The sequence below is a fragment of the Erinaceus europaeus genome, chromosome 18, assembly GCF_950295315.1.
Source record: "Erinaceus europaeus chromosome 18, mEriEur2.1, whole genome shotgun sequence".
In the NCBI taxonomy this organism is placed as follows: domain Eukaryota; kingdom Metazoa; phylum Chordata; class Mammalia; order Eulipotyphla; family Erinaceidae; genus Erinaceus; species Erinaceus europaeus.
The window spans coordinates 30,889,662-30,906,016 of NC_080179.1; the positions used below are offsets into that span (position 1 = coordinate 30,889,662).

Here is a 16,355-nt window from a genome sequence, read left to right on the forward strand (position 1 = left end):
TTTATTTATTTATTTTTTTATTTTTTTTAATGCCTCCAAGGTTATTGCTGGGGCTTGGTGCCTGCACTACGAATCCACTGCTCCTGGAGGCTATTTCCCCCTCCTTTTTGTTGCCCTTGTTGTTGATCATTGTTGCTGGATAGGACAGAGAGAAAATAAGAGAGGGATGACAGACCTGCTTCATTGCTTGTGAAGAGACCTCTGCAAATGGGGAACCCAGGGCTTGAACTTGGATCCCTACGCTGGTCCTTGTGCTTTGCACCATGTGCACTTAACCTGCTGCGCTACCATCTGGCCACGAAATAAGTATATCATAAAGAAAAATTCTTAACATAATTTTACAAAAGTGTATGTTCATAAACTCAGGCTCCATATTCTAGCAATATAGAAAAATGACATCAGAATAAAGGGTATTCTGAATAATTCCAAATTGAATATAAATATTCTGAAGTGAATAAATTTAGCATGGTGAGAAGCTTATTACATTATTCTTAGACTTTTGGTGAAAAATCTGACTACAGACTAATAAAGGACACATATCGGAACTAGTAGGTTAAGTAATTTTTACCTTTATTTTACCTTCCCTTCAATTCACTTTCTTTTGAAACTGAAAGTACTAAACAGATTTTTTTTTATGAGACAGAGAACAGAGCACCACTCAGTCACTTATGATGTTCTATTTTCTTTTGTATTTCATTTTTTTCCCTTTTTTTTTTGCCTCCAGGGTTATTGCTGGGCTAAGTGCCTGCACTACGAATCCACTGCTCCTGCAAGCCATTTTTTCCAATTTGTTGCCTTTGTTGTTACCCTTGTTGTCAGACAACTGCAGAGAAGCAGTGAAGCAACACCATTCAGGTGGGAAACCGGGGACTCGATCCGGGATCCTTAACGCCAGTCCTTGTGCTTCGCACTATGTGCGCTTAACCTGCTGTGTTACCGCCCCACCCACTTGTATTTTGTTTTTATGCAATGACTGTGATCAAACCCAGGATCTCACACATGCAAGGCTTATGCATTCAAAATCAAACCACATACCTTTTGCTGTAGTTCTCTTACTGCAGAGTTTCTATCCATACATGCCTGGCGATAGGCTTCATAAGCTTTATTAAGTTGCTCACCAATGTTTTTATCCATTCCTTTCTGTTCTGTAGCATCACTAAAAAGGATGAAGTAAATGAAAGGTCTGGAAAGCAATCAGAACAATTTAGGTTACTATTAAGTTTTACAAATCTCATTTAAAAACACACTATTGTAAGGACAGTTCTATTCACTTTACTATGAATATTATATCACCATGTATTATAGAGATTTATAGGGGTCAGGTGGTGGCGCACCTGGTTAAGCACACACACTACAGTGCACAAGGACCCAGGTTCAAGTCCCCGGTCCCCATTTACAGGGCGAAAGCTTCATGAGTGGTGAAGTAGAGCTACAGGTGTCTCTCTGTCTCTCTCCCTCATTATCTCCATCTCCCCTCCCCCTCTCAATTTCACTGTCTCTATCCAATAATAAATAAAATAAAATAAAAAACCTAAAAAAAAAGGAGATTTATAGTAAAGGTCTCACCTAAAATCCTAATCAGAATCATCAAGAAAGCTTATCTTCTAAAATTAAAAAAAATCTTAATATTCAAGAACAAGTGAGGTTTCCAGTTCACAAAGTTGGTATTTTGAAAAACTAATCTATAGTTATATCCTAAAAACAGAAAAATCTGGAACAAGAAAAGACCTAGAATTGCCTAAGCTATCTTGAGAAGAAAGAACATAACTGGAGGCATCACACTCCCAGATCTCAAACTGTATTATTATAGGGCCATTGTCATCAAAACTGCTTGGTACTGGAACATAAATAGACACACTGACCAGTGGAACAGAATTGAGAGCCCAGAATTAAGTCCCCACACCTATGGACATCTGATCTTTGACAAAGGTGCCCAGACTATTAAATGGAGAAATCAGAGTCTCTTCAACAAATGGTGTTGGAAAAAATGGGTTGAAACATGCAGAAGAATGAAACTGAAGCACTACATTTCACCAAACACGAAAATAAATTCCAAGTGGATGAAGGACTTGGATGTTAGACCAGAAACTACCAGATACTTAGAGGAAAATATAGGCAGAACTCTTTTCTGCATAAATTTTAAAGATGTCTTCAATGAAACAAATCCAATTACAAAGAAGACTAAGGCAAGCATAAACCTACTGGACTATATCAAATTAAAAAGCTTCTGCACAGCAAAAGAAACCACCCAAACCAAGAGACCCCTCAAAGAATGGGAGATCTTTACATGCCATACATCAGAGAAGAGGCTAATAACCAGAATATATAAAGAGCTTACCAAACAACCACAAGAAACAAATAACCCCATCCAAAAATGGGAGAGGACATGGACAGAATATTCACCATAGAAGAGTTTCAAAAGGCTGAGAAACACATGAAAAAATGCTCCTAGTCTTTGATTGTCAGAGAAATGCAAATCAAGATGAGATACCACTTCACTCCTGTCAGAATGTCATACATCAGAAAAGGTAACAGCAGCAAATGCTGGAGAGGTTGTGGGGCCAAAGGAACCCTCCTGCACTGCTGGTGGGAATGAACTTGGTCCAACCTCTGTGGAGAACAGTCTGGAGAACTCTCAGAAGGCTAGAAATGGACCTACCCTATGATCCTGCAATTCCTCTCCTGGGGATATATCCTAAGGAACCCAACACACCCATCCAAAAAGATCTGTGTACACATATGTTCTTAGCAGCACAATTTGTAATAGCCAAAACCTGGAAGCAACCCAGGTGTCCAACAACAGATGAGTGGCTCAGCAAGTTGTGGTCTATATACACAATGGAATACTACTCAGCTGTAAAAAATGGTGACTTCACCGTTTTCAGCCGACCTTGGATGGATCTTGAAAAAATCATGTTGAGTGAAATAAGTCAGAAACAGAAGGATGAATATGGGATGATTTCACTCTCAGGCAGAAGCTGAAAAACAAGATCAGAAAAACACAAATAGAATTTGAATTGGAGTTGGCGTATTGCACCAAAGTAAAAGATTCTGGGGTGGATGGGGTGGGGGTAGGATACAGATCCAAGAAGGATGACAGAGGACCTAGTGAGCGTTGTGTTGTTATATGGAAAACTGGGAAATGTTATGCATGTGCAAACTATTGTATTTACTGTTGCATGTACAACATTAATTTCCCAATAAAAATAAAAAAGAGAAATATAAACATCATTTTAATCATTAATTCTTTACTACAGAGATGTACAACAGTGTTACCAATGTGGGAAGGGATTTCTTTTTTACTAAATGGACAGTTACTCCCACTTAGAAGGTGAATTCTTGCTACACTGAAATTAGAGCAAAATTAAATAGATAATAAATGTTTGTGGATGGAGTTCACACTGTTGTATTCACAGAGCAATTAAAATGTGTGAAAATGCTCTTATTTTAGCACAAAATCTAGGGAGAGCTGCTGTTGAGTTGTACACTGAAAAAAGAAAAATCAGATCCCTTTAGTCTTAACCCCTCCTTCTCTATTATTCTTCCAACCTTCCTGCTGTTTCAAAACTACAGGTGATTTACTCAGTGGAAGTAATTTGGTTTTATCATCTCAATTTGCCTAACATCTGTAACCACATTCCCTGGCTCTAAGCATTGTATCAGTGAATAACTCTGACCCTTCTTGTCCAACTACATAAAACTAACCACTAGAACTGACATAAAAACATTTTATTTACTTTTCCCCCCTTTACTAGTGATTTACAAAATTATAAGATAACAGGGGCATAATGTATGCTAATTCTCTCCATTGGAAACTGCAGTAGTTTTCCAAAGGCCACAGATATGGGCTATTATTTCTATATATATGTATCTTTTTTTTTTTTGCCCATTTTTTCTATGTCCTGACTTCTTTTCTAAGTTACACCTATACCTATTACTACTTCTGAGTGTGTTTCCTTTTTCCCTCTTCTTTCTTTGGGTCCTGATGGAGTTGTGTTCAGAGCCTTCTGGTCATCTTCCCCTAAGACTTCTCCCCCTCTGGGAGTACGGACCAAAATTCTTTTTTTTTTTTAGTTATTATTGTTGTTATTGATGCCATCGTTGTTGGACAGGACAGAGAGAAATAGAGAGAGGAGGGGAAGACAGAGAGGGGCTAAGAAAGATAGACACCTGCAGACCTGCTTCACCACTTGTGAAGCAACTCCTCTGCAGGTAGGGAGCTTCGGGCTGGAACCCGGAACCTTACACCAGTCCTTGTGCTTCGTGCCAAGTGTGCTTAACTTGCTGCATTGGGTTTCAAAAGGTGGGAGTTTTAGCTTCTGTAATTTGTCAGTCCCCCTCTTCCCAAAAAAATCCACTTTTTATCCATTAGTATTTAACCCCAGTTCTTCCTTTCCCCTTCACCTTTTAACAATGACTAAACTGTTTTTTTTTTTTTTTTTTTTTTTACTATGGATTTGGCTTTTTTCATAGGTTACAATTTGGAGGTTTATTTAGGTTGTGGCATGTAGCAGTAATTCATTGCTTTTTGTGTCTCTATAATATTCCACTGAGTGGGTATTGTTTTATCCAATCCTTAACTGATGGGCATTTGAGCCATTTATACTTTTTGGTTACTGTGAGTAAAGCCTCTTTAATTGTGTAAAGATATGTTTTCATTTTTTGGGACATAGATCCAGGAACAGAATTGCTGGGTCAAGTCGTAATTTTGTTCAACTTTTTGAGGAACTACTAAAATATTTTTACATAAGCAGTAGCATTTTTTTTTGTTTACAGTTTATTTACTTATTTGATGAGAGAAATTGAATTGAGAAGTGGAGATAAAGAGTGAGAAAGAGAGATACCTGCAGCAATCTTCATTACTGGTGAAGCTTCTCCCCCTGCAGGTGCTAGGGGATTTAACACAGGTCCTTGAGCACTGTAAAGTTCTGCAAGTTCTAGGGGCACCACTGCTAAGTTTTACTTTCTATCTTCTTTTTTTACTTCCCCTAGCAAGCAGTGTACAAAGGTTCTAATTTCTCCAGATGCTTACCAACACTAATGGTTCATTAGAAAATTACAGTTATTTTAGTGGGTATGAAGTGGCATGTTATAATAATTTTCAGTTGTGCGCCCTTATAATTAAATGATATTATGCTTCTTTCCAGTGCTTAGTGGCTATTCCTGTGTTTTTTTTTTTTAATTTTTAAAAAATATTTATTTGTTCCCTTTTGTTGCCCTTGTTGTTTTATTGTTGTAGTTATTGATGTTGTTTTTGTTGGATAGGACCGAGAGAAATGGAGAGAGGAGGGGAAGACAAAGAGGGGGAGAGAAAGACACCTGCAGACCTGCTTTACCGCCTGTGAAGCAACTCCCCTGCAGGCGGGGAGCTGGGGGCTTGAACCGGGATCCTTGAGCTGGTTGTTGCACTTCATGCCACGGGCACTTAACCTGCTGTGCTACCTACCGCCCAACTCCCTGTTTTTTTTTTTTTTTTTTTTAAAGAACTATATATTTAAACTTTTTGCCCTATTTTCAGCTGGGTTATTTGTCTACTTATCGCTTCATTACAAGAGTTCTTTATATATTCTGGAAACCAGACCCTTATCAGATACATGATTTGCAAAAATGTTCTCATGTTCTGCAGACTGTCTTTTCATTCCCTCAACAGTATTCTTTTTTTCTGCCTCCAGGGTTATTGCTGGGCCTTGGTGCTTGCACTGTGAATCCACTGCTCTTTTTTTTTTTTTTTTTGCTCTTGCTGTTGTTGTTGGATAGAACAGAGAAGTTGAGAGAGGAGGGGAAGATAGAGAGGGGGAGAAGAAGATTGACACCTGCAGAGCTGCTTCACCTGCTTGTGAAGTGACCCCCCCTCCCTTGCAGGTGGCAATCTAGGGGCTCAAACCCAGATCCTTGTGCCAGTTCTTGCTTTACATTATGTGTGTTTAACCGAGTGTACCACTGCTCGCCCCCCAACAGTATTCTCATTCCTCCTCCTTTCTTCTCCTTCTTCTTCTCTCTCTCTCTCTCTCTCACACACACACACACACACACACACAGTTTTTAATCTGATGAAGTTTGATCAATACTTTTCTTTTTGTTGACTGTACTTTTGGTGTCCTATTTAGGAAACCATTGCCTAACCCATGATTATGCAGATCTTCAATGTTTGTCTTTAAGAATTTTTACATTTACATTAGATCTTTGCTCCCTATTGAGTTAATCTACAAATGGTGTGAAGTATTCATTCTTTTGCATGTGGATATCATAAATCAAAATGTTCTTTTAATTACCTACAAAATATCTCAATCTTATCAGTGAAAATAGTTCACTTTAAGATAATAAATATGTGGCTCTGGAGGTGGCACAGTAAATAAAGCTGTGTGCTCTTCCAGCATTAGGTTTAGGTTCAGTCTCTGGTATTGCATGTGCCCGAGTAATGCTCTGGTTCTCTCTTCCCTCATTCATAAATAAATCATCTTCAAAAAGATACTAAATATGTCCCTAAATTAATTTCTAGACTTATGAAAACAATTTCAAAGGGTAAGTAACCACAGGAACCATAATCTGCTAATGTAGAGATTAGAGGTATTCATGATTGATCCTTTTCATCAGGAATATCAGTAGCCCTTTTGTGGGTCTCTCCAGGACCTTATCCTCACAATAAACTAGCAATGGTAAGGACTGCCCCACTCCCTGAAGAGAGACTGGTCCTGTAATGAATATAGCCTAGAATGTTCCCAGCTGTGTCCATGGACTAACAGGGAACAGAGGCTATATAGGCTCCTGTGCTAAAAAAGAATATATACATGGGCCCTGGTCAGATGAATGTGGTTAGCAGTTACTGTGCTTATAGATATTTTCAAGTTTGGGAGTCACTCTGCCCTAACCCGGCTTTCAAGTTCTATTCTTTACTCTAACACCATCCTCTCAGACATTCTTTCTTTCTTTTGTTTAAAACTTTTTATTTATTTATTGGGTAGGGACAGAGAGAAATTGAGAGAAAAGGGAGAGATAGTGAGGGAGAGAGATAGACACTACTTGTGAAGCTTTCCCCCTGCAGGTGGGGGCCAGGGGCTAGCATCTGCGACCTTGCACACTGTAATGTGTGTGCTTAACCAGGTGTGCCACCACCTGGCCCCTTCAGACAGTATTTCTAGTCAACTTCCATGTTAGTTATCAAGCTCAAGCCAAGATTACTTAAGTCATAAGCCCTTAAAATAGACATCCTACCATCTTGACTCTTACTCACTTTATTCATACTCTATCTTGTTTATTAAATATTTTGTCCCACTTTACATTTTATTGCCTTTTAGCCACCAAGTTGCAGATGCTACTATGATTCTATCCTGACCTCTCTAGGCAGATGACCTCAACAACATGACCCAGAACCTTACCTTTCCAGAGAGCCTTACCCTACTAGGGAAAGACAGCTAGACTGGGGGTATGGATCAACCAGCCAACATCCATGTCCAGTGGAGAATCAACTACTCCTTCCTTCTGTACCCCCCCAAAAGAATTTTCGTTTATACTCCCAGAGGGGTAAATATTAGGGGAAGATGTTCAGAGGGTTCTGAACCCCGATTCCATTAGGGCATGGAACGTTTGTCATCAGGAATATTTGATTTTGTACTGGTACTGAGTGGGAGAGAATCTGGAAAACACAAGAGGAAGTCAGGCACTGTTTCTCTTACTGAGAGGTAAGAAGAAGTAGGAAGGATACTCAGAATTAGTCATAGGTGTAGATGTGACATAAAAAAGAGGTTAAGGCAAGGACTTATATATAAGTGATATATAGTCAACCCACCTGACCTTGGGAGAACTATGGTGGTGGGAATAATGTGGAATTATGTCCCTATCATCTTATAATTTTGTAAATCACTATTAAATCACTGATAAAAATAAATTAGACATATTAAGTAGCTAAGAGGCTAAGTTGTTTATAATTGTCTTAAGGAGTTGTTCATGTCATGATAAACCACACCTATATTTTAAAATCTAGGACAAACAACAGTTTAGTGTGGAGACCCAGCTAATTTTTTTTTTTTATTCTGTAACTGACTGAGCCTGTGGCCATAGTTCATATTCAGTGAATCTTTCTGAGCCTAAGTGGCATTCTCTCCAATACAAAAAAGATTTTTGAACTCAATTTTTAGAAACTCCTTGTTCTAAAGTTGTTGGGTATATGAATCCAAAAAAAAAAAAGCATGCTTATTCCATTATAAAGGTGTGTTCTTCTTTTAAAAATGTAAACTTAGTAATAAAAATAGCTGCATGATATGTAGAATCTTCATTTAAGGTCACTGAATTAAATCACAAAAATGTGACTTAGATGAGTTATTGAGTAAATTCCAAAGTTCTACATGGATGCATCCTATTTCTTGAAGTAAGAATGTATGCTAGGGAGATATGATTCAGGTCAATACAACTTAATAAAAGATACATTTAATTCCTATCTCACAACCAAGAGGAAAATTGAGTGCTGGATCAGTATTATTGACTAAAGGAAGCAGTTTCTGGGACTAAGTTAATTAAACTGGACAGATTTCAAATATTAACACCTTGAACTATAAAAGTCACTTACTCCTCTTTTATTTTTATGTTTTGGAGAATTTCTTAACCATAAAATTAATTTCACAATTTAATTACATTTTGTTATGTTTTCTGCAAAATTTACCAGGTCCTACAGAAATGTTTTTATATTTAGCAACAAACTTCAATCTGAAAGTAATGCCACTCTCTTCCAAACCTAGAAGGTACATGCTGGAATAATTTCTGCTTTGGAAACACTCTTCTAGTTACAATATCACTATTATTATTATTATTTGCAATTTCACTATTTTAAATCTAGTTTTAGGAAAGCTTCCTGTGGTAACATTTTTATTTAAGGGTTTGGTTTGCTTGTTTTTTCTACTACACAAGGAAAGAATTGAGTCACTCCAGGGAACAGCTCAGCAAATTGCAAAGCACTCTTGCTGCTTTCCCAGGTAGCCTGGATACTCCAAACTCATCCAACTCTGTCCTGGGAACAGAACTTCTCCCCTCAACTCTTTCATAAGGAAAATAGAGGGTAGTGACTTTCTGCCCCAACTCTGGGTCAAATGTATCTGAGCTGCATTATCCACTCAATAATTTCAATAATTATAATTTCAATATAATTATAATTTCTCAATAATTATAATTTCAATAATGCAACTGTCCTAGTGTAGGAAGAGCAGCCTGTCTACCTGCTTTGACAAAACTCATTTTAATCAAAGCTATCCCATTAATATCCTATTTAATTAGAAGAAAATTAAGTATTTGATCTTTGCCATAAGTAAAGCATTGTGTGTGGTAGAGCAAAGGAATTCACAGGTAGTACCAACTTAGAACTGTGTCTGCCTCCTCCCTCCCTCCCTCCCTTCCTCTCTCCCTTCCCTTCCCTTCCCTTCCCTTCCCTTCCCTTCCCTTCCCTTCCCTTCCCTTCCCTTCCCCTTCCCCTTCCCCTTCCCCTTCCCCTTCCCCTTCCCCTTTTCCTTCCTTCCTTCCTTCCTTCCTTCCTTCCATCCATCCATCCATCCATCCATCTTTCTTCCTTTCGCCACCAGTGTTAACACTGAAGCTTGGTGCCTGCACAACGAATCACTGCTCCTGGCAGCTGTTTTTCCTTTTTTTGGTAGGGCAAATGGAAACTGAGAGGGGGAGAGAAAAAGAGATACCTGCAGACCTGCTTCACTTCTGAAGTTTCCCCACTACAGGTGTGTGTGTGTGGGGGGCTTGAACCTGGGTTCAAGTAATGTGTGTACTTTAACCATGTGTACCACCACCTGGCCCCCAACTGTGTTTCTTTTTACAAAGTTTTTTTTCATCAATTATTCATTTCCTATTTTTCCGCATACCTGGTTGATTGATAAGGCTCAGAAGATTCGAACAATTTATTTTATAGGACTGCATATGGAAACTAAATTGTTGACAACTGTAATTTAGGAACTTTTTGTTAAAACCAGCAGCAAAATAACCTCACAGGGTGTCATGGAGGATAGAATCATTCAAGAAAACATCTACTGTGTTTCAACTATGAGCAAAGTCTGTTATCATTGCCACTGGCATAGCAAAAACAAAACAGATGTAAAACTTTGCTCATGAAGGCACCATAAGCTAAATGTAAAACACATACAGGAATTCCCTAGGATATCAAAAGGCTATATATATACTTTAGAGAGAAAAATGAAAGACTCTGAGGAGAGTGTGGCAGAGGTTTAAATTAGTTTTGAAGTATGAGTGGATGACGTCAGCTACTTCTTACACTTAGTTACTAAGCAGCAGTCTAAAATAGGGCTCTTCATAGTTGTGTCATGCTCAGTGTTAGATAATTTACATTCATCACAAAAACAGGCTTATATGCATTGTTCATCTTGGTTTTTCTGATCAGGGAAATTCTGTATACCATAGACAATTCTAAGCCTCTACTAGGCTAGATGATATAACCTTTAACTGTATGGCCAAATAGAATATAGAAGGTTTTGACTGGTTAATAATGGTGACTTATTTTTCCTCAAGATTTTAGATTTAAAAGTAGCTATTTTAAGTTGTATTACAAACTTGGTTACAAGTAAGTTTATACAGCATCTCCTTTCAAGATGAAGAGAAGCATGGTGCAAAGTTACATAGGGTATCCTGGAAGGAAAGAATGTTATGAAAGACTACAGACTGCCACATGACAATATGTGTTACAATATTAGCAAAAGTAAGATATTATTTATTTTAAAACATTTATATTCCTTCCTGGGCATATTAATAGGTAGTATAAAAAAGGTATAGGTAGGCTGGGTGGTGGTGTGGTGTGCCCGGTTGAGTGCACATGTCACAATATGCAAAGACCTGCAGGGGGAACGCTTCACAAGCAGTGAAGCAGTGATGCAGTTCTCTGTCTCTCTCCACAACCCCATACTCTCTCAATATCTCTCTGTCTCTATCTAATAAATAAATAAATAAATAAATAAATAAGATATTAAAAAGAAACCCAGCTTAAAAAAAAGGCAATAGGCTTTGGTTACAGATCTCCCATTTCTGCAATTTTCTATTCATTTACTTAGCTTAAGGATATAACGAAGATTAAATAAGACTATACCTGAAGTATATGTGTTATTGTTCTTTTTTTTTTTTTTCCTTCCAGGGTTATTGCTGGGGCTCTGTGCCTGTACCACGAATCCACTGCTATTTTTTCCCCTTTTGTTGCCCTTGTTGTTTAACATTGTTGTGGTTATTATTATTGTTGTTGTAATTGATGCCATTATTGGATAGGACAGAGAGAAATGGAGGGGTGGAGACAGAGGGGCAGACAGAAAGACAGACACCTGCAGATCTGCTTCACCACTTGTGAGGCGACCCCCATGCAGGTGGGAAGCTGGGGGGCTCGAACTGGAATCCTTTCGCAAGTTCTTGTGCTTTGCACCATGTGCACTTAACCCATTGCGCTATTTACAGCCCGACCCCCTTTGTTCTTCAAGTAAATATCCACCCTCTTCAATTCTAGTAGTTCTAGTTCTTAGTTTATGTCACATGGTTATGCTCTGATTATTGGCAAGGGAGTGTAACTTTCAAGGTAAACTCTCTTTTTCATTTTTTTTCTGACTCATCTCTGTGGTGATGAGTCATCCAGAAAACGGTGCTTACAAAGCATCAGTTTAGAGATGATGGAGTAACAAGTATGAAAAAAAATCCCTGTGGACCAGCCAGGTCATCTCTACATATCTTATTCACCAAGTTATAGTATGTGAGAGAAATTGAATATATATATATTTTGCTTAAGCTACTGTGGGAATCTTTAAGAGCAGAGCTGAGTTGTATGCTAACTGGTACAATATTCAAGATGGCTCAGTACTGAGCACCAGAGCAGGCACTCTTTTTTTTTCTATGGAAAAGGGACATGATTGTCAGACAATATACAGCATTTGACATTTTTTCTCAATTAGATCCACAATTTAGTAAGAAAGATATATATTGCTTGTAATTTGCCGGGAGCCAAAACCTTAGCTAAGTCTCTCACATAACTGGTGAATGGACATTCCGATCATTGTAACAGCGATTACCATCTAAGTCTTTGGAAAGTTGCTCACCCACCTCCCTCCCCCCACTACCTTAGCAGAACTTCCTCATGGTGTGTGCTTAAAATGCGGCTGTAAAATAAAATTTTCAGAGCTTGATCAGAAACCTGTCTTGCTCTCGTTCTTCATGTCTCTTGTCCCCTCCCCTAGGTTTCCGTTGATAACCCCGCAGGCCGGGGCACCTGGCGCCCGACGTGGGACCTTTTTGGGTCTGGGGTCCGAGAGAACGTCGCTCCCTGATGGTCGACCAAGGAGCATAGGACCGCCACTTCAGAGAAGGAGTGAGTGAAGGTTCGCATTGGATCGCCGCTCTAGCCCAGAGTGAGTGAAGATCCGCGTGGTGATTGCCGCAGATTTGCCCGTCTGTGAGATTGATCCGTTTTGAGGTAAGAAAGAGCGACGCAATTATGGGACAAGCATTGAGTAAACATGATTTGTTGCTTAAGGGCTTCAAAGAGTCCCTCAAGACACGAGGAGTAAGGGTTAAGAAAAAGGATCTCAAAAAGTTTTTCAATTTTGTGAATGATGTTTGTCTATAGTTTCCCTTAGAAGGGACTACTGATGAAAAAAGATGGGCCAGAGTAGGAAACTGTTTAAGAGATAACCTTCTGTTTGTGAGTCTGTCTCTATTCCCATGCCTGACTCAGGAGATCCCACCCCTGAGGCTGCTGAGATCAAAACGGCTCCTGCTAAGTTCCCTCCTGTTAAGATTTACCCCTCTTCGACAACCTTAAGACCCCCTGCCAAAGATGGGCCTGATGATAGTCTTTCTCCTAAAGAGGCCTTATCCCTTGATGAAGAGATGGCCAAATATCATAGTCCTGACCGGCCACCCCTAGGCTCTTCTTTGTCCAAACCGCCTCCCTATGCCATCACCCCTCCATTTTGTGCTCCGGTCCTCGACTTGGCTGACACCACCAACGCTAAAACTCAACTATCACAAAAAATAGCTTCCCTTAGAAAATTAGTAGAAGAAAAACGAGACCATTTACTATTAGTTAAAGAACTGTGGGCTCTTGATTTGGCATTATCTTAAAACTAGCCAGCAAAAAAAAAAAAAAAAAAAATCCAGGTTTTCCCTCTGGCTACCACCAGAGCTCTAACTTAAAAACTATTAATCAGAGAACCAGTACACACTTTTGATAGAAATTTAATGATTTGTTTCTTTAAAACTCTAAAAATGTACCTTAGCCCAGAAAAAAAAATTTCAAAGATTTTTTTCCACGCGGTAAACTAAGCCCACCTGTTCTGTCCGTGCAGCCAATCATGGCACAGAGCTACTGCTCCACAGATTGGCAAAAAATTCAGTCAATCATTCCCCTAAGCCACAAAGGCCCCTCCTGGTGGGGGGGTGTAGAGGATGGTGTTAAGAATCCAAAATCCAAAGCAGTTTTTCCAAAGGAAAATTTTTCTTTTCACCAAAAATGTATGTTTTAAGTCTGTGCTAACCTTGTTTCCATTAATGTGTGTTAACCCCTAAGTAACTAAAGGTTGTTTTAAGTTTTAAATAAGATTCAGTTAAGCTAAATGTGGTTTTAAAGATCCCGACTCATAGAGTTGGCACACCTTTACCAGAGTAAAATATAGGACAGTTTTGTCCTTCTGATAGCTAATATCAGCATCAATTCATTAGTTAAAAGATTTTCTGAGATCTCTAGGCATGGTAAAATGCCCCTGCAGTCTCTCTCCCTCTTGTGAGAATTGTAAACCTTAACAGCACCCCAATACCAACTGCCACTGTTTGTTAATTTGTTAATTCCATGCTTGAAATGGCTTTCTAGTGGCCCAGTCAGTGTAGAGCAGTGGCCTTGCCAGGAAAAAAGGGTTAAATGTGGTATTCCTGGCCTGATAAAAATTTTTCATTTGGCAGATGTGATTCAACAAAATTATTTAGAGTAAAATGGTCATCTAAAAGAAATGTTAACAGTAAAAATTTATTTTGAACATTTCAGCCATGAGGTTTATCTTAGCTTTTTAAGTTACCTATCCAAATCAAAGTGAAAGATCAATTAAATTGTGCACCCACCCTTATTCATAGCTGCCCTAAGGGTGTGATAGCTTTGTGATAAGCAAAGATCCTAACAAACAAAGTTTAATATTTTACTTAAAATTGTTTAAGTGAATTTAAAAAAAAAAAAGTTTTTAAAATACTTTCTCAACTAAACAGGCAAAACTGGCTTGGATTAGTAAAAGATAACACAATGGTTATGTTAATTATCTAACGCCAGAGGCTTTTGCTCTGATAAATGAGGTTTAATTTAAATAAGGTATGTAAAAAATTTTTTTTCCATATAAAACTTATCAAATAAATATGGGGTGGCCTAATGTAGAGCTGTATAGATGTTTTAGCTAACCTTTTTACATTTTATTCAAGAAGTATGCCCCTGGTTTCCCTGAAAAAGAACTCTAGATATTAAAACATGAGAGACTAGGTAAAAAGTTAAGAGAGTTTTATGTCTGATATAGACAAAAATGTTCCGGTTAAAACTTTTATTTTAAAACTTGTTAAGAGATTTTTAAATCTTACTCATGAGTTAGTTACTTTTGCTTTTACAGTGACTTACTCCTTCTAATAAAGTTGTTACTGAGATAACTCCCCTATTTAGAAGAACTACAAAAATTATCAAATAATTGGCTTTTGAGAGTACATATTCTACATGTCAAACTTTAATCAGTTCTTTTAGAGAGCAAAAAATTATCTGACTTGTTTTAAGACACTGTCAGAGGTTTATTCTTGATAAATTAAGGTAATACATGGTGCTTCTGTCTGATAGATTTGTTTTGGCAAATCCTGATTTAACAAAATTAGTACTTTGAACAATTAAGCTATGAGGTTTTATTTTAGCCTTTTAAGTTGCCATATTAGAGTTCTAAAGAGCAAAATCTATTAAGAGTTTTATATCTATGTTTACTCATGATAGCTTTGTGATGAGTAAAGATCTTAGTAAACTAAGTTATAATAGTGTGCTTAAACTGTCTAATCAGTTTAAAATAATGCTAAAAAATGGTAAGCATTTTATCATGTCAACACATTAGGTATTGACTTTCTATAACATACTGGTATATTTTAATAAAGAGCCTTCTAAAATCATATGAAAAAACTCAAGCCAATTCTAACCATTAGATCATCAATTAACTTGGTACAAGTTCTCTCCCTAAGTAAATAATTATAGGTACATCTGCACATGAAGAACTGACTGCTCATATGGTAAGATTTAAAACGAAACATTTTTCATTTTTTATTTATGGGTGTATGATGACTCCTAAAGTCACTCATATCCTAAAATTTTTCTCATTTTTTTACAAGCCTCTTAAAATTTTAACGCTTGACCTGCCATAGTGAGAGCACTTTACTGGCTCCTGCATTGTTTAATTAAGATCCTGCTATTCAGACTTTTAAGATTAATCCCCATTGATAAAAGCCAATGCTCTCTGGAAGATTGATGTAATTCACCTGCCCATGTTTAGTAAACAAAAACATTTTTTTTTCTCAATTGGTACTTTTTCTAAATTTATGTGGGCTACAGCTCAAACAAGAAAAAGCTCAAAAACCTTAGGAGTCATATGCTCTGTTTTGCTTCAATAGACATCCAATCCATGTATTTTTGTTTCCTTTAGAACATTAAAAGCTCAAAAAATAAATTAAAAAAGAAGGGGAATGCACCCCCCAATATTCAGTTGGCTAAAGAGTCAATGAAGTAATTATACTAAGCCTTTTTAATATTTACAAAAATTTGAATTGTCCATTTATTATATCTCATTGACAAAGCCACCCACTCTCCCAGCCATAGAGACATATTTCTTCTTTTTCTTTTTTCAACACTGGATGTCCATGTTTTGTTTTCATTTTATTATGGTGGATGACATTATTGCTCTTGCAAAATCCACAGAGTCCCTGTTGGCAAGTCCTTACCACAAAGGACGCCATGGCAGTATATAGTCCAGCTAACCACAGCAGCCTATCCAAGTCTTTCTGCTGACCTACCACTGCTGACTTCATCCTTACATGTTTATTGACTGCTCACTTTTCTCCCAATATTCCTCATGTTCAAGGAACCTCACCTTGACTTCTAATGTGTATGCACCTCCTCTATTTGTGTTTTGGTACAACACCACCCTATATTTTCATGTCGATTCTTCTCTACCTGGTCCTTGCCTCCTAGTTTTGCTTGTTCCACAGCTGACCCTCTATGAAGAAGAAGAATTTCATCAGCTGGCGCTGACCCACCGGAGGACCAGACGAACTGTTTCTTCCCCTGGACATCACATCCACTGACTGCTTCCCTTAGA

General features: G+C 37.9%; 1 protein-coding gene across 7 annotated transcripts in view; it reads right to left on the reverse strand.

Moving 5' to 3' along the window:
* Positions 1 to 16,355, reverse strand: part of TANK (TRAF family member associated NFKB activator) — a 106,290-nt gene that overhangs the window by 48,922 nt on the left and 41,013 nt on the right. For 5 of the 7 annotated variants that reach the window (XM_060177818.1, XM_016188454.2, XM_007523776.3 and 2 more), the window contains exon 2: positions 1,036 to 1,183. In XM_060177818.1, coding sequence (XP_060033801.1) covers positions 1,036 to 1,134 — 99 coding nt within the window. In that variant the 5' untranslated portion in view covers positions 1,135 to 1,183. Of the gene's footprint in view, positions 1 to 1,035; positions 1,184 to 2,876; positions 2,978 to 16,355 lie in introns of those variants that run through there. The other 2 variants (XM_060177815.1, XM_060177816.1) reach the window with 2 other exon arrangements.